Below are 17,500 nucleotides of genomic sequence, written 5' to 3' on the forward strand. Positions count from 1 at the left end.
ACACACTCTCAATAACTACTCATTTGACTGGCAGTTTTATCCTACAGTTTTTTAAAGGTTCAGTACTCCTGGTGTGACCTGTGGTTCAGGTCATCGATCCCTTGGTGAATTATTAAAATCACATTTTTAAAAATTTACAAATTCTATCAATTAATATAATGTAATAAAATTGCATTAATAATAATGATATGAGCAGTCGCTGTTTGAAATCATGTGTGAAATTTACAAGTTTTACATTATGTTTACATTCATTTGTTGAGCGAGTGCTAAAAAACGGTACTGTCTCTTTAAGAATAGGGACAGTTCAGCGAGCGTCTTACAGAAGTGTTTCGGCTGAGCGCATATTAACGAGAGAGTCGAATGGCTTCTTTACCACGTCCGTGTTATGTGTGATTAGACTTTAATGTTTCTATTTTTGTCGTTTTTAATCAGCAACTGACTATAAAGAACAGAAAGGATATCAAAAGAAACATTATTCAGTGATAAAAGGATTCTTTGATGGACATGCAGTAGATTGTACAAATGTTATATTTAAATTTCAAGCGATTTTCCAGGTATTTCAGTCCCTACATTTTTAAAAGCTAAATTCAAGCACTTAGCACGTCAAGGACCTTGTTAGAACCCTGTACAACAATGTACTGTCTCTTTAAGAAAACCAGCATTTCATAAAGAGCGTCTGAAAATGAGCGCATATTAGCGAGAGTGTACTCGACATTTAGGAATCAATATTGTTCAAATGAAAATTGCAATGCATCTGGAAATCGATATTTTACCCTGTCCTAGTATAAACACGCCTGCACTAGTTTACGAAAGCAGTCAGCTTTACCTCGGTCTCTCGGAGGCGTCTGCGCAGCGTGTCACTGGGGTCAGATTTACTGTGCAGACGCTCAAGCTCTCTCTCCATACGCTCTTTGGCCTGACGGATGTTCTGCAGCAGCTCTGTGGCCTCAGTGCTCGCCTTCACCGCCTGCAGGGTCAAAGGTCAAACATAACCAAAGTTATTTTAATTCCATTAAAGGAGTAAAGTAAGACTAATATGGTGGCGATATTAACATTACATTATATAATGAAGGATAGAGCGATGACAAAAGACACAAATGTTTAATGAATATTTAAATATACAGTAGTGGCCAAAAATATTGGCACCCATGGTAAATATGAGCAAAGAAGGCTGTGAAAACAAATCTGCATTGTTTATCCTTTTTATCTTTTATTAAAAGAAAAAATAAAAAAATCTAACCTTTAATTGAAGTAGAACAACTAAAAGTTGGTCACAATTATTGGCACCCCTAGAAATTCCTATGAGTAAAATATATCTGAAGTGTACTTAATTACATTTGTAGTTAAACGATTAATTTTACCCCTAACCCAACCCTTACCCCAAAACCTAACACTAACCCCTAAACCTAACCTTACCCCAAAACCTAACCCAACCCTTACCCCAAAACCTAACACTAACCCCTAAACCTAACCTCTACCCCAAAACCTAACCCAACCCTTACTCCAAAACCTAACACTAACCCCTAAACCTAACCCTAACCTTACCCCAAAACCTAACCCAACCCTTACCCCAAAACCTAACCCAACCCTTACCCCAAAACCTAACACTAACCCCTAATCCTAACCCAACCCTTACTCCAAAACCTAACACTAACCCCAAAACCTAACCCAACCCTTACTCCAAAACCTAACACTAACCCCTAAACCTAACCTTACCCCAAAACCTAACACTAACCCCTAATCCTAACCTTACCCCAAAACCTAACACTAACCCCTAAACCTAATCCTAACCTTACCCCAAAACATAACACTAACCCCTAAACCTAACTCTAACCCCTAATCCTAACCCAACCCTTACCCCAAAACCTAACACTAACCCCTAATCCTAACCTTACCCCAAAACCTAACACTAACCCCTAAACCTAATCCTAACCTTACCCCAAAACATAACACTAACCCCTAAACCTAACTCTAACCCCTAATCCTAACCCAACCCTTCCCCCAAAACCAAACACTAACCCCTAATCCTAACACTAACCCCTAAACCTAACCCAACCCTTACCCCAAAACCTAACCCAACCCTTACTCCAAAACCTAACTCTAACCCCTAATCCTAACCTTACCCCAAAACCTAACTCTAACCCCTAATCCTAACCTTACCCCAAAACCTAACACTAACCCCTAATCCTAACCTTACCCCAAAACCTAACACTAACCCCTAATCCTAACCTTACCTCAAAACCTAACACTAACCCCTAAACCTAACCCAACCCTTACCCCAAAACCTAACACTAACCCCTAATCCTAACCTTACCCCAAAACCTAACTCTAACCCCTAATCCTAACCTTACCCCAAAACCTAACACTAACCCCTAATCCTAACCTTACCCCAAAACCTAACTCTAACCCCTAATCCTAACCTTACCTCAAAACCTAACTCTAACCCCTAATCCTAACCTTACCCCAAAACCTAACTCTAACCCCTAATCCTAACCTTACCCCAAAACCTAACACTAACCCCTAATCCTAACCTTACCCCAAAACCTAACTCTAACCCCTAATCCTAACCTTACCTCAAAACCTAACACTAACCCCTAAACCTAACCCAACCCTTACTCCAAAACCTAACACTAACCCCTAATCCTAACCTTACCCCAAAACCTAACTCTAACCCCTAATCCTAACCTTACCCCAAAACCTAACTCTAACCCCTAATCCTAACCTTACCCCAAAACCTAACACTAACCCCTAATCCTAACGCAACCCTTAATCCTAACCTTACTCCAAAACCTAACCCAACTCTTACCCCAAAACCTAACACTAACCCCTAATCCTAACCCAACCCTTACCCCAAAACCTAACACTAACCCCTAATCCTAACCCAACCCTTACCCCAAAACCTAACACTAACCCCTAATCCTAACCCTACCCCAAAACCTAACCCCTAATCCTAACCCAACCCTTAATCCTAACCCAACCCTTACTCCAAAACCTAACACTAACCCCTAATCCTAACCCTACCCCAAAACCTAACACTAACCCCTAAACCTAACCCTAACCTTACCCCAAAACCTAACTCTAACCCCTAATCCTAACCTTACCCCAAAACCTAACTCTAGCCCCTAATCCTAACCTTACCCCAAAACCTAACTCTAACCCCTAATCCTAACCCTAACCCTAACCTAACCCTAACCTCTAACCCCTAATCCTAACCTTACCCCAAAACCTAACTCTAACCCCTAATCCTAACCTTACCCCAAAACCTAACTCTAACCCCTAATCCTAACCCAACCCTTACCCCAAAACCTAACTCTAACCCCTAATCCTAACCCTAACCTTACCCCAAAACCTAACACTAACCCCTAATCCTAACCCTAACCTTACCCCAAAACCTAACACTAACCCCTAATCCTAACCCAACCCTTACCCCAAAACCTAACTCTAACCCCTAATCCTAACCTTACCCCAAAACCTAACTCTAACCCCTAATCCTAACCCAACCCTTACCCCAAAACCTAACTCTAACCCCTAATCCTAACCTTACCCCAAAACCTAACACTAACCCCTAATCCTAACCTTACCCCAAAACCTAACACTAACCCCTAATCCTAACCCAACCCTTACCCCAAAACCTAACTCTAACCCCTAATCCTAACCCAACCCTTACCCCAAAACCTAACTCTAACCCCTAATCCTAACCCTTACCCCAAAACCTAACACTAACCCCTAATCCTAACCTTACCCCCAAAACCTAACACTAACCCCTAATCCTAACCCAACCCTTACCCCAAAACCTAACTCTAACCCCTAATCCTAACCCAACCCTTACCCTAAAACCTAACTCTAACCCCTAATCCTAACCTTACTCCAAAACCTAACTCTAACCCCTAATCCTAACCCAACCCTTACCCCAAAACCTAACTCTAACCCCTAATCCTAACCCAACCCTTACCCCAAAACCTAACTCTAACCCCTAATCCTAACCTTACCCCAAAACCTAACACTAACCCCTAATCCTAACCTTACTCCAAAACCTAACTCTAACCCCTTAATCCTAACCCAACCCTTACCCCAAAACCTAACACTAACCCCTAATCCTAACCCAACCCTTACCCCAAAACCTAACTCTAACCCCTAATCCTAACCTTACCCCAAAACCTAACACTAACCCCTAATCCTTACCCAACCCTTACCCCAAAACCTAACTCTAACCCCTAATCCTAACCCAACCCTTACCACAAAACCTAACTCTAACCCCTAATCCTAACCTTACTCCAAAACCTAACTCTAACCCCTAATCCTAACCCAACCCTTACCCCAAAACCTAACTCTAACCCCTAATCCTAACCTTACTCCAAAACCTAACTCTAACCCCTTAATCCTAACCTAACCCTTACCCCAAAACCTAACTCTAACCCCTAATCCTAACCCTTACCCCAAAACCTAACTCTAACCCCTAATCCTAATCCAACCCTTACCGCAAAACCTAACACTAACCCCTAATCCTAACCTTACTCCAAAACCTAACTCTAACCCCCTAATCCTAACCCAACCCTTACCCCAAAAACTAACTCTAACCCCCTAATCCTAACCCAACCCTTAACCTACCCGTACCTCAACCTCAGTAGCAGCAAATAAGGGAATTTTGCAGAACAACATGTAGTTGAACAGTACATAGTCTTGTATGTATTTAATGTTAGTACACAGTAGTTAAGGCCACCTAATATAAAGTGTGACCTATAATATTAATTCAATTTAACGTGTAGATTCAGTGCGATTAATCATATAAAATATAATGTGTAAAACAAAATTCATCATGTCCCCAGACCATAATAAATAATTGCCTACCATTGGAGAGTGCATATTATTATAAATTATAGGTTTAATTGTTGTTATTTGAGGGGCTTTCCCAGCAAATATTTATACATGCAATTAATTGTGATAAATTAATTGGCATACAATGTAATTAATTTGATTAAAATATATAAATATAATAGAAAAGAACAGAATTTTTACTAGGACCTGAACACAAACTGATGTGAGGTCAGCTCATGTTCATTCACACAGTGAGGTTCATAAATCTCAGTGATTATTCGCCGACTCTGAATGAGTGCACATCCGGTACCTTGGAGAGTTTATCCTGCAGCTCTTGTATCTTCAGCTGCTGTTCGCCATTGGTCTGAAACACAGAAGATCTCAGAACGTCAGCTGCTGACGGACACTCTTAGCATAGCGTAGCATAACGATTACTGTAGACGAACGTGGTAATTACAGTGAGTATTTTAAATTGTCAGATGTATGTTAAGTCCATAAGTGGCAAACAAATGTTTTGCAAAAGAATAGAGAACGTGTCTGAAACTAGAGATAAGTATCAACATGAAAGTATACACCCTTTATCTTTCTACACACGTCTTATTGTGCATGCTTCAGTATATGTTGTTATTCCAAAGACACAAAGTTTGACTTCGTAATGTTTAACAAAAATGCAATCACTTGCTCCGCTTCTGAAACGACTTTTCTTATCGGCCGATATCATCAATCCCTCTTGATTTCAACCACCTGTCACACCATCCAGTCAAGTCCTAATGGATAAAATCAAGTCCCAACCTACATTTCTTGTTCAAAATCCTGGTTTACTCAGAAATACAGCACATTTAAGTTAAAAGGTTTGAGAAAGAGTTTTATTTTTTATATGGCATGTTTCAAAAATATTTAGGTCATTGAAAAATAATTATTTTTTTAACCTGTTTACGTGCACACCCTTTTTGAGCACTAACCATGAAAATGACACACCTGAAGTTAAATGGTTGTATTTACGGGACTCTTTGGAGTTTGGACACAGTTGTAATATCTTTTGAAAGAAGAAACTTTGGGCTTTTTTTTTTTTAATTGTGAAAAGTTTCACAATTAATATATGTTGTTATTTATTAAAGTTAGAGAAGCTGAAGTTTATAGTAATGGAAATATTTTGTGCTGAACGTGTTTTTATAATAAAAATAAAACAATAATAAAAGTGCAAAGACACTCCAGAAATACAATGTCCTCAAAGTCACGAGTCTAAAGAAGTTTCGTTTCTAATCTGAAGATGATTTAATAATAAATGAGTTCCTGCAGCTTTAATCTCTGTAAAATCTGTGGAAGTGTTCAGAGTAAAATTAAGCTCCGCCTCTCAAGACGACACTAAATCTGACGGCACTGCTCGACTATTATGAATAAAACTACACCACATTTTTAAAAATAGACTTTGGAGATGGCTGGTTTTGTTTATGAGACTCTAATATATCAGATCATAAACAGTTTTACAACATGAATGCTGCTCAGATTGCAGTTTGATGAAGAACGATGACGAAGGCGAGATCTCATGTAAACAATGGAGAATATATCAATATTTCTCACATTTATCACTTTTATGGACAAAAAGTGCGATTGGATGTTTTTAATGAATGCTTGTCATGGACGATTGACCCAAGTGTGTTGAACTGGATTCATCTCGCGATCGTGTTTTTATAATAAAAGTCCCGTTTTGATATCGCATGTTTTCATAATAAAAGTCCCGTTTCGATATCGCATGTTTTCATAATAAAAGTCCCGTTTTGATATTGCATGTTTTCATAATAAAAGTCCCGTTTTGATATCGCATGTTTTCATAATAAAAGTCCCGTTTTGATATCGCATGTTTTCATAATAAAAGTCCCGTTTTGATATCGCATGTTTTCATTTGTACAAATAACTCAATCACTGTTTCTGGAGGATTGCTATCGTGAATCAGAGATCGGATATCAATGTTGAACCCTTAGACCTTTGTAAAGATGTATAATGTTAACGTTAATTACATTTATAGACGGTAAATTATATATTAAATGTAAGCAGAGTGACGTCACCACCGCGTGCGGGCGATTGCGTATCAAAAATATGTCCATTACTATAAACTTCAGCTTCTCTAACGTTAATAAATAACAACATATATTAATTGTGAAACTTGTGAAATAAAGCCCAAAGTTTCTTCTTTCAAAAGATACAACAACTGTGTCCAAACTCCAAAGGGTCCCGTAAATACAACCATTTAAGATCAGGTGTGTCATTTTCATGGTTTGTGCTCAAAAAAGGGGGCGTTCATCAACAGGTGATGCCCCAAAAAATTTCAAAATTACTTTGAACTCAGAAACTGAAAATATGCTCATCATAGAAGAGGTGTATTCTAGAAATTGTGTCATGTAAATTGCTTTTTTTGTCTTTTTAATCATTTTAAAAGCTCTAGACTAAATAAATAATCATTTAGGCCCCAAACAACATGTTAATGTCCACAAATAGCTTTAAAACAACAACATTTTAGCAATGTAGAGTTTCATTCAAATCAGTCTGGTTCTCATCACACTCTTCATTAAAAACATTCATTAATTGATTAAGATGAATCCACTCCAGATGATACTACACGAACAGAGAGAGTTCTCAGTGATTGACACACACACACACACACACACACACACACGTGTGGCTTCACTGGTTCAGCACGTGTTTGACAGAGTCGGCGTTGAGTGAAGATGTCTGCGGTCACTCACCTTCTCCAGTTTAGACAGCACTTCCTCCACCTCAGCTTTGCCCTGCTCCTTTGCCTGAAACACAACATACAAAAGCAACATTTTAAATCACAGGACACAATTTCCTGGTATAATCTCAATCACTCACTCACACCACTCACACACTCACACACTCACTCACACACTCACTCACTCACTCACACACACACACACACTCACACAGAGAGAGAGAGACACAAACACATACATACACAGACACACACACACACACACACACACACACACACACACTCACTCACTCACACACAGAGAGAGAGAGAGAGACACAAACACATACACACACACACACACTCACTCACTCACTCACTCACTCACACACTCACACACTCACACACACACACACTCACACACACACTCACACACACACACACACACACACACACACACACACACACACTCACACACACACACACACACACACACACACACACTCACTCACTCACACACAGAGAGAGAGAGAGAGACACAAACACAGAGAGAGAGAGAGACACACACACACACACACACACACACACACACACTCACTCACTCACTCACACACACAGAGAGAGAGAGAGACACAAACACATACATACACAGACACACACTCACTCACACACACACACACACACACACTCACTCACTCACACACACACACAGAGAGAGAGAGACACAAACACATACATACACAGACACACACACTCACACACACACACACACACACACACACTCACTCACTCACACACAGAGAGAGAGAGAGACACAAACACATACATACACAGACACACACACACTCACACACACACACACACACTCACTCACTCACACACAGAGAGAGAGAGAGACACAGACACAGACACACACTCACAAACACAGAGAGAGAGAGAGACACAAACACATACACGCATACACACACACACACACACACACACACACAGAGAGAGAGACACAAACACATACACACACACTCACTCACACACACAGAGAGAGAGAGACACAAACACAGACAGACAGACAGACACAGACACACACTCACAAACACAGAGAGAGAGAGACACAAACACATACATACACAGACACACACACACACACAGAGAGAGAGAGACACAAACACATACATACACAGACACACACACACACACAGAGAGAGAGAGACACAAACACATACACACACACTCACTCACACACACAGAGAGAGAGAGACACAAACACAGACAGACAGACAGACACAGACACACACACACACACACAGAGAGAGAGAGACACAAACACATACACATACACACACACACACACACACACACACACACAGAGAGAGAGAGACACAAACACATACACACACACTCACTCACACACACAGAGAGAGAGAGACACAAACACAGACAGACAGACAGACACAGACACACACTCACAAACACAGAGAGAGAGAGACACAAACACAGACAGACAGACAGACACAGACACACACTCACAAACACAGAGAGAGAGAGACACAAACACATACACGCATACACACACAGAGAGAGAGAGAGACACAAACACATACGCACACATACACACACAGACACACACACTCACTCACTCACTCACTCACACACACAGAGAGAGAGAGACACAAACACAGACAGACAGACAGACACAGACACACACTCACAAACACAGAGAGAGAGAGACACAAACACAGACAGACACACACACACACACACACACACACACACGAGAGAGAGAGACACAAACACATACGCACACATACACACACACGCACACACTCACTCACTCACTCCCACACACAGAGAGAGAGACATATACACACACACTCACACACACACAAAGAGAGACACATACACACACACTCACACACACAGAGAGAGAGACACACACACACACACTCACACACACAGAGAGAGAGAGACACAAACACACACAGACGCACACACAAACACACACAGAGAGACACAAACACATACACACACACTCTCTCTCTCACACACACACACACACACACACACACAGACAGACCCACACACACTCTCACACACACACACACACACACACACACACACTCTGACACACAGGAACACAGAGACACACGCGCGCACACACACGCGCTCTCACATGCTCACTCACACGCTCTCTCACACGCTCGCTCGCGCACATGCTCGCGCACTCACACGCGCACACTCACACTCACGCGCACACTCGCGCGCACACTCACGCGCACACTCACGCGCACACTCACGCGCACACTCACGCGCACACTCACCTTCTGGATCCTCTGCTGGTATTCGGCAGCTTTCCTCTTCAGTTCTTCGCCGGTCAGTCGTGACTCTCGTAGCTCGCTCTCGTACAGATCGCTGCGGCGGCGAGCGGCGGACAGATCCTCCTCCAGCTGTCTGATGGTCACCTGCATCTCCTCCAACTGAGCGTGATACTCCTGAATGATTTAAAGACAAAATGAAGAAGTGATCAGACTACCAATGTTGTACCATTTCCCGTGGCATTCTTTGAATTACCTTGGAGTACTGTGTAAACAAGAGGTCAAGAGTGCAGTTGATGGAGATTTGTGGGATGCACATCCAGGGCACGAAGCTCCTGTTCCACCACATCCCAAAGATGCTCTATTGGGTTGAGATCTGGTGACTGTGGGGGCCATTTTAGTACAGTGAACTCATTGTCATGTTCAAGAAACCAATTTGAAATGATTCGAGCTTTGTGACATGGTGCATTATCCTGCTGGAAGTAGCCATCAGAGGATGGGTACATGGTGGCCATAAAGGGATGGACATGGTCAGAAACAATGCTCAGGTAGGCCGTGGCATTTAAACGATGCCCAATTGGCACTAAGGGGCCTAAAGTGTGCCAAGAAAACATCCCCACACCATTACACCACCACCACCAGCCTGCACAGTGGTAACAAGGCATGATGGATCCATGTTCTCATTCTGTTTACGCCAAATTCTGACTCTACCATCTGAATGTCTCAACAGAAATCGAGACTCATCAGACCAGGCAACATTTTTCCAGTCTTCAACTGTCCAATTTTGGTGAGCTCTTGCAAATTGTAGCCTCTTTTTCCTATTTGTAGTGGAGATGAGTGGTACCCGGTGGGAGTAACTGAGCAGATTGTGAAATACTCAGACCGGCCCGTCTGGCACCAACAACCATGCCACGCTCAAAATTGCTTAAATCACCTTTCTTTCCCATTCTGACATTCAGTTTGGAGTTCAGGAGATTGTCTTGACCAGGACCACACCCCTAAATGCATTGAAGCAACTGCCATGTGATTGGTTGATTAGATAATTGCATTAATGAGAAATTGAACAGGTGTTCCTAATAATCCTTTAGATGAGTGTATATAGCCTAAATATTCACCATATTAAGGGTTTGTGTATATATTTGGGATACCAATCGATCACGCGGTTTGCCGATTAATAATCGCAAGTTAATTGCATATAATAAATATTTGCTGAGAAAGACCCTCACATAACAATAATTCAATATATAATGATAACAGTTTTATATATATATATATATATACATATACACACACACACACACACACACACACATATTAACAACAGTATATATCTCATTAGTAATTATTTAAATAGAATACTAATTATTAAATCATTATATGCGATTATCGGCAAACCACGTGATTGATTGACATCCCAAATATATACACAAATCCCTCAATCTGGTGAATATTTAGGCTTTAAAATAAAGCATTGTCATGGAGTTCTCAGTTATTTCAAAATAAGAGTCCCTGGTGTGTATCAGGCCTTGTTTATGTGTTATGCACCAAACAAATGCTCTGGTTATTATTGGGATTTTGGTGCAGTAAAATGTATCAGGAATTTCTATTCATTTTGGACTTGACGTCTGTGGCCGTCATAGTAAGAAAGGGAAAAAAATACTTTTGTTATTGAATAATTGGTTAATCAGTTATCTGCCTTTTCCACCACTTTAGTTATTTGTATCTACAAAATCCATCATCAGTCGTACTGTAATACGCAGGAGGGTTTTTTAAAGACAGAATGAGTGCAGGGCTGGATGTAATCTGGCATACCGGGCATTTTCCCAGTGGGGTGATGCACTTTGGAATAACCAAGTGGGCCGGTGGGTCGGCCACAAAACAGGCTGAATGGGCCGCGATAAGCTAAAATGAGCCACCGTGTTATAAAGAAACAGACCACAAAATGGCGCCGCGATATGCCGAAAAGAACAGCGATGTAAAATCCCGGGCCAATTTCTCCTCCCAGTCCTGCCCTGCATGGGTGTTAAAATCAAAAGATCACATCACTGGACCAATGTCAAGTCATATATTGCTTAAGGCACCATAATCAGCACCAGATTTTAGGGTTCTCCCAAAATCCCAAATTAATAGCTGCATGTAAACACAACAGTACACGCATATGGTATCAAAATACCCTCCGATTCCACCCCTGTATCACGGTACAGGTACTGTACTGTTCTGCAAGTACTGTAATAAACTCCACATGTGGTTTTTCACCTGTGAGTTCCAATAAGCACTGCTTAAGGCAGTCAGACGAGTTAATGAGGGTTTAAATTAGCAAAAAGCTTTTCAAAGAAAGACTGAAATATAATGAAATACTGTCAACGTGAAAGATTACTGGCTTAAATTCTCTCACCAAAGCCAACAGGTCAAACCAGGTTAATTAAGCTGAGATTTGAGGTCTGTGGGAAAACGGCTTCCTTCCAGTCATCTGAATCAGTTTAATTTAATCTTCTGAAGACTGAAAAATGTCTTCAGTCAATTTGGAGCAAAAGCCATTTTGGTATATAGAGTTTACAAAGAACACCGAGACATTAAGAATGTAAAATGTCAGAATCGATCCGGTTAGTGGCTTGTAAACAGTTCTAGTAACAGTTTAGATGGTGGTAAATGTTAACAGTCACTGGACAGCTTATCAGGGCAGATGTGAATCTCTCTCACACACATATGATACAAGAACAATTGTGCGAGGGACAGAGAGAGAGAGAGAGAGAGGGAGAGTGCGAGAGAGAGAGGGAGGGAGAGAGAGAGGGAGAGAGCGAGAGAGAGGGAGGGACAGAGAGAGAGAGAGAGAGAGGGAGAGAGAGGGAGAGAGAGAGCGAGAGAGGGAGGGACAGAGAGAGAGAGAGAGAGAGGGAGGAGAGAGAGAGGGAGAGAGCGAGAGAGGGAGGGACAGAGAGGGAGAGTGCGAGAGAGAGAGAGGGAGAGAGAGAGGGAGAGAGCGAGAGAGAGGGAGGGACAGAGAGAGAGAGGGAGAGTGCGAGAGAGAGAGAGGGAGAGAGAGAGGGAGAGAGCGAGAGAGAGGGAGAGACAGAGAGAGAGAGGGAGAGTGCGAGAGAGAGGGAGGGACAGAGAGAGAGAGAGGGAGAGTGCGAGAGAGAGGGAGGGAGGGAGAGAGAGAGAAAGGGAGAGAGAGAGCGAGGGAGAGAGAGTGAGAGAGAGAATATGTTCTGTATTAATGCTTTGGAAATACTGAATGTAAACACAATCATGCCAATAAAGTACTTTTCAATTGAAAACAATTGAGAAAGAGCGAAGCGAGCGAGAGAGAGAGAGCGAGGGCGAGAGAGAAAGAGGGAGGGAGAGAGAAAGAAATTGATAGAGAAAGAGGGAGGGCGAGAGATAGAGATAGAGGGAGGGAGAGAGGGCGACAGAGAGGGCGAGCGCGAGAGAGCAAGCGAGCAAGAGAGAGAGAGGGATAGAGAGTGAAAGCGAGTGAGAGAGAGCAAGAGAGCGAGAGCGAGAGCGAGAGAGGAGCAAGAGAGATGCTTTGGCAATACTGTATGTAAACACGTGAAACACATGTGGAGCGCGTGGTGAGTTGTGCGTGGATGCCGCGGGGGATGGCGTGAAGCCTCCACACATGCTATGTCTATGTGGCAACACGCTCAACAAGCCACTGATAAGATGCGCGGGTTGATGGTCTCAGACGCGGAGGCAGCTTGGAGACGCGGAGGTCCACCCGGATTGAGGCGACTCACTACGCGACCACGAGGACTGAAAAAGCACACTGGGGATTGGGCATTCAAAAAAAGGAGAAAATTCAAAAACAAATCAAGCTCTTCCTCATTAGAACCTGAGGCACGCTCTCTCTAGAGAACGGCACCTTTAAATGCAGTTTCACTGAGAGAGACATCATTCCCCATAAAGCCTGGAGCTGATGTTTATAACACAGCAAGCCGTTGAGCTCCAGCCAGACAGACGACAAAAAAACACTCATGACTGTTGTTTTCTTTTTTCAAATCATTTTTCATCACACTGATCCAAACCGTTAAGTAGTTCTTTGTTTACGTTAGCAGTACATGAAAACGTGTCACCAGTTTGCACAACTGCTCTATAAGATCAGGAAGGCACTGGTGCTTAAAGCTAATATTAAACCTACAAATGTTTTATATAGTTTAATATTAATGCTCATTACGTCTTATTACAATGCTGAACAATACTCTGCTACAGACCCACAGCATCATAAACAACCATTCCGCTGTTTCCATGGAGACCAGACGTTTCAAGGCACATTCAAACCTTTCATCATATCTCCATGTCGCCGCTCTCAGCTCCCATCATTACTCAAAAGAACAGTCACGAATCCATTCGCCTTCATAAAGGCCCAAATCGAAGAACCATTATGATTCATGAGCTCACAATCCTCAGATGAGAACGGACTTGAAAAGACACTCGTGCGTTAGCTTTGACAAATACGGTTAACAACCAGAAGACCACTTTCACAATGGACTCTGGTGCCTAAAAAAGGCTTTTTTTTTAAACAGAAAAGTAGGCCAGTGTCATTTTTTATGTTAGTTATAGTGTGTTGTGAAGTTGTTAGTGTCATTATCAATGTTGAGATGTGTTCTGCTGCTATTTTGACCAGGTCTCTCTGAAAGAGAATACATTATTTTAATATCTAGGGACTAAACCTGGTAAAATAATTATTTAATAATGGACATATAAAGAAAATAACTAGAATGTCAAATTAATTAAAAGTCGAATGAATGGTTGCAGAGCCATTTCTGAGCATATGGGGGTCATTGGATCATTGCATTTTCCCTTCCTTCTCGGGCCACTAGGGGGCCCCCTATACCTGAGCCATTATGGATACCGGAGTCTTACAGCTTTTAGTATATAAAACATACACTAATCAGCCACAATATTAAAACCACTGACATGTAAAGTGAATAACATCTATTATATCTGGGGTGGGATATATTAGGCAGCAATTAAACAGTCAGTTCTTAAATTTCATGTGTTGGAAGCAGGAAAAATGGGCAAGTGTAAGGATCTGAGCGACTTCAACAGGGCCAAATTGTGATGGCTAGACGCCTGGGTCAGTGCATCTCCAAAACGGCAGGTCTTGTGGGGTGTTCCCGGGATGCAGTGGTTACTACCTACCAAAAGTGGTCCGAGAAAGGACAACCGGTGAACCGGCGACAGGGTCATGGGCGCCCAAGGCTCATTGAGGCGCGTGGGGAGCGAAGGCTAGCCCGTCTGGTCTGATCCCACAGAAGAGCTACTGTAGCGCAAATTGCCATGATAGAAAAGTGTCAGAAGACACAGTGCAGTGTATGGGGATGCGTAGCCCATGCTGACCCCTGTCCACCCTCGAAAGCACCTACAATGGGCACGTTAGCGTCAGAACTGGACCATGGAGCAATGGAAGAAGATGGCCTGGTCTGATGAATCATGTTTGCTTTTAAGATCACATGGGCGGCCGGGTGCGTATGTGTCGTTTACCTGGGGAAGAGATGGCAGCAGGATGCACCATGGGAAGAAGGCATGCCGGTGCCACAGTGGAGGCAGTGTGATGCTCCGGGCAATGATCTGCTGGGACACCTTGGGTCCTGGCATTCATGTGGGTGTTACTTTAACACATACCACCAACCTAAACATAGTTGCAGACCAGGTACACGCCTTCATGGCAACGGTATTCCCTGATGGCAGTGGCCTCATTCAGCAGTTTAAGGAACATGATGAAGAGTTCAAGGTGTTGACTTAACCTCCAAATTCCCCAGAACTCAATCCGATTGTGCATCTATGGGATGTCCTGGACCAAAAGTCCGATCCACCTCTCAACTTACAGGACTTAAAGGACCTGCTGCTAACGTCTTGGTGCCAAACACCACAGGACACATTCAGAGGTCTTGTGGAGTCCACGCCTCGACGGGTCAGAGCTGTTTTGGTAGCATGGTTTTAATGTTGTGGCTGAGCTGTGTACACTCTGCTTTATGGGGCCCCCTGGTGGCTCGGGGGCCCCAAGCGGCCGCTTATAGCAAGATTGTTTGTGTTGACACGTCTTGATATGGAACAAATTACTATTTTAACCATTTAGAAGAAACCGTGACAAACCGCAGGGAAGAAACGCTGAGAAAAAAGGCAACATGATTTGCTTGTGGAGGAAATTAATGACGTATGATGATTAGCGATTAGCCACCATTTAGACGAGTCTCCTCGGCCTGTCCTCAATTACGGGGTATCACTATCCTTTTCTGCATATCCCTGCCCCATCGTGGCACTGTTTTGTGGCCCGTCATGCAGCGGCGGCTCATTTCATTTTATCGGGAGCCATTCTGCCAGTTTCGTGGCCGGCCCGGTTCTCCCGATGGCAAGTCCGCCTCTGATCGGCCGCAAAGTGCGTCGGCCCACCGAGAAAATGCCCGGTTTGCCACATTACCAATCCATCCATGGTGACTCGCCTCAATCCAAGGGGTGGAGGACGAATCTCAGTTGCCTCCACGCGTGATACCATCAATCCACGCATCTCATCACGTGGCTTGTTGCGCGTGTTACCGTGGAGACGTAGCGTTGGAGGCTTCGCACTATTCTCCGCAGCATCCATGCACAACTCACCACATGCCGCATTGAGAGCGAGAACCACATTATAGGGACCACGAGGAGGTTACCCCATGTGACTCTACCCTCCCTAGCAACCGGCCCAATTTGGTTGCTAAGGAGACCTGGCTGGAGTCACTCAGCACACCCTGGACTCAAACTCGCGACTCCTGGGGTGCTAGTCAGCATCAATACTCGCTGAGCTACCCAGGCCCCTCTTTAATGCATCCTTTATTAAAGTTCAAATAACAAGGAAGCGGGTCATAAAAAAACACACACACACACACACACACACACACACACACACACACACACCCACACAAAAAACGAAACTACCATTCTTTTGGTAGTCTCCGCTTACAAATCATTTTAGGGAACAGGTTTTTATAAAAAATGTATTTCTTCCCAATTCCCAATTAAAATTTTTTTATTTCAAGCTCGTATAGCTACAAATCTTGAATCAATGATTCTAGGATCTCTTTCAAAGAAAAGGACTTATTCTGGGTTTTGAGACAATACATTACGAAAATATAAATTTATAAATGTGTATTTTATCAATAGTCTGTCAACATGTTGGTCACATTTTAGCTGTTTAAAAATCTACAATAAAATCCACGTATTCCATCAATTAATAGGAGTCTTGAAATTGCCTATTATATTGCATATGAATTGTTTTCATGCAATAAATGTGCTATTTACATTGTTGAGTGAGTGCTAAAAAAACGGTACTGTCTCTTTAAGAATAGGGACAGTTCAGCGAGCGTCTTACAGAAGTGTTTCGGCCGAGCGCATATTAAGAAGAGAGTTGAATGGCTTCTTTACCGCATCCGTGTAATGTGTGATTAGAATTAAACGTTTATATTTTGTTGTTTTAAATCAACCAGTGACTGTAAAGAACAGAAAGTGTACTAAAAGATGCATTATTCAATAACAAAAGGATTGAGTGGATCTCGTCTTTGGACACACGGAACGACTCCACCAAATGTTTATTTCCCACTATACTACACAATCACTGCTAAGTGGCGAATAACAGACATTTTAAGTTGCAAAGCATGAACTAGGTTGCATACGCGAGTGCTTCAAC

At 42.6% G+C, this 17,500-nt stretch overlaps 1 protein-coding gene across 1 annotated transcript in view; it reads right to left on the reverse strand.

Moving 5' to 3' along the window:
• Positions 1 to 17,500, reverse strand: part of cita (citron rho-interacting serine/threonine kinase a) — a 147,557-nt gene that overhangs the window by 67,862 nt on the left and 62,195 nt on the right. Inside the window, exons 14-17 of the mRNA XM_052125463.1 lie at positions 9,841 to 10,011; positions 7,560 to 7,613; positions 5,126 to 5,179; positions 827 to 967 (exon numbers count right to left, since the gene is read on the reverse strand). Of these exons, the coding sequence (XP_051981423.1) occupies positions 827 to 967; positions 5,126 to 5,179; positions 7,560 to 7,613; positions 9,841 to 10,011 (420 nt within the window). The remainder of the gene's footprint in view (positions 1 to 826; positions 968 to 5,125; positions 5,180 to 7,559; positions 7,614 to 9,840; positions 10,012 to 17,500) is intronic.

Source organism: Xyrauchen texanus, chromosome 4, assembly GCF_025860055.1.
Source record: "Xyrauchen texanus isolate HMW12.3.18 chromosome 4, RBS_HiC_50CHRs, whole genome shotgun sequence".
Classification (NCBI taxonomy): Eukaryota; Metazoa; Chordata; class Actinopteri; order Cypriniformes; family Catostomidae; genus Xyrauchen; species Xyrauchen texanus.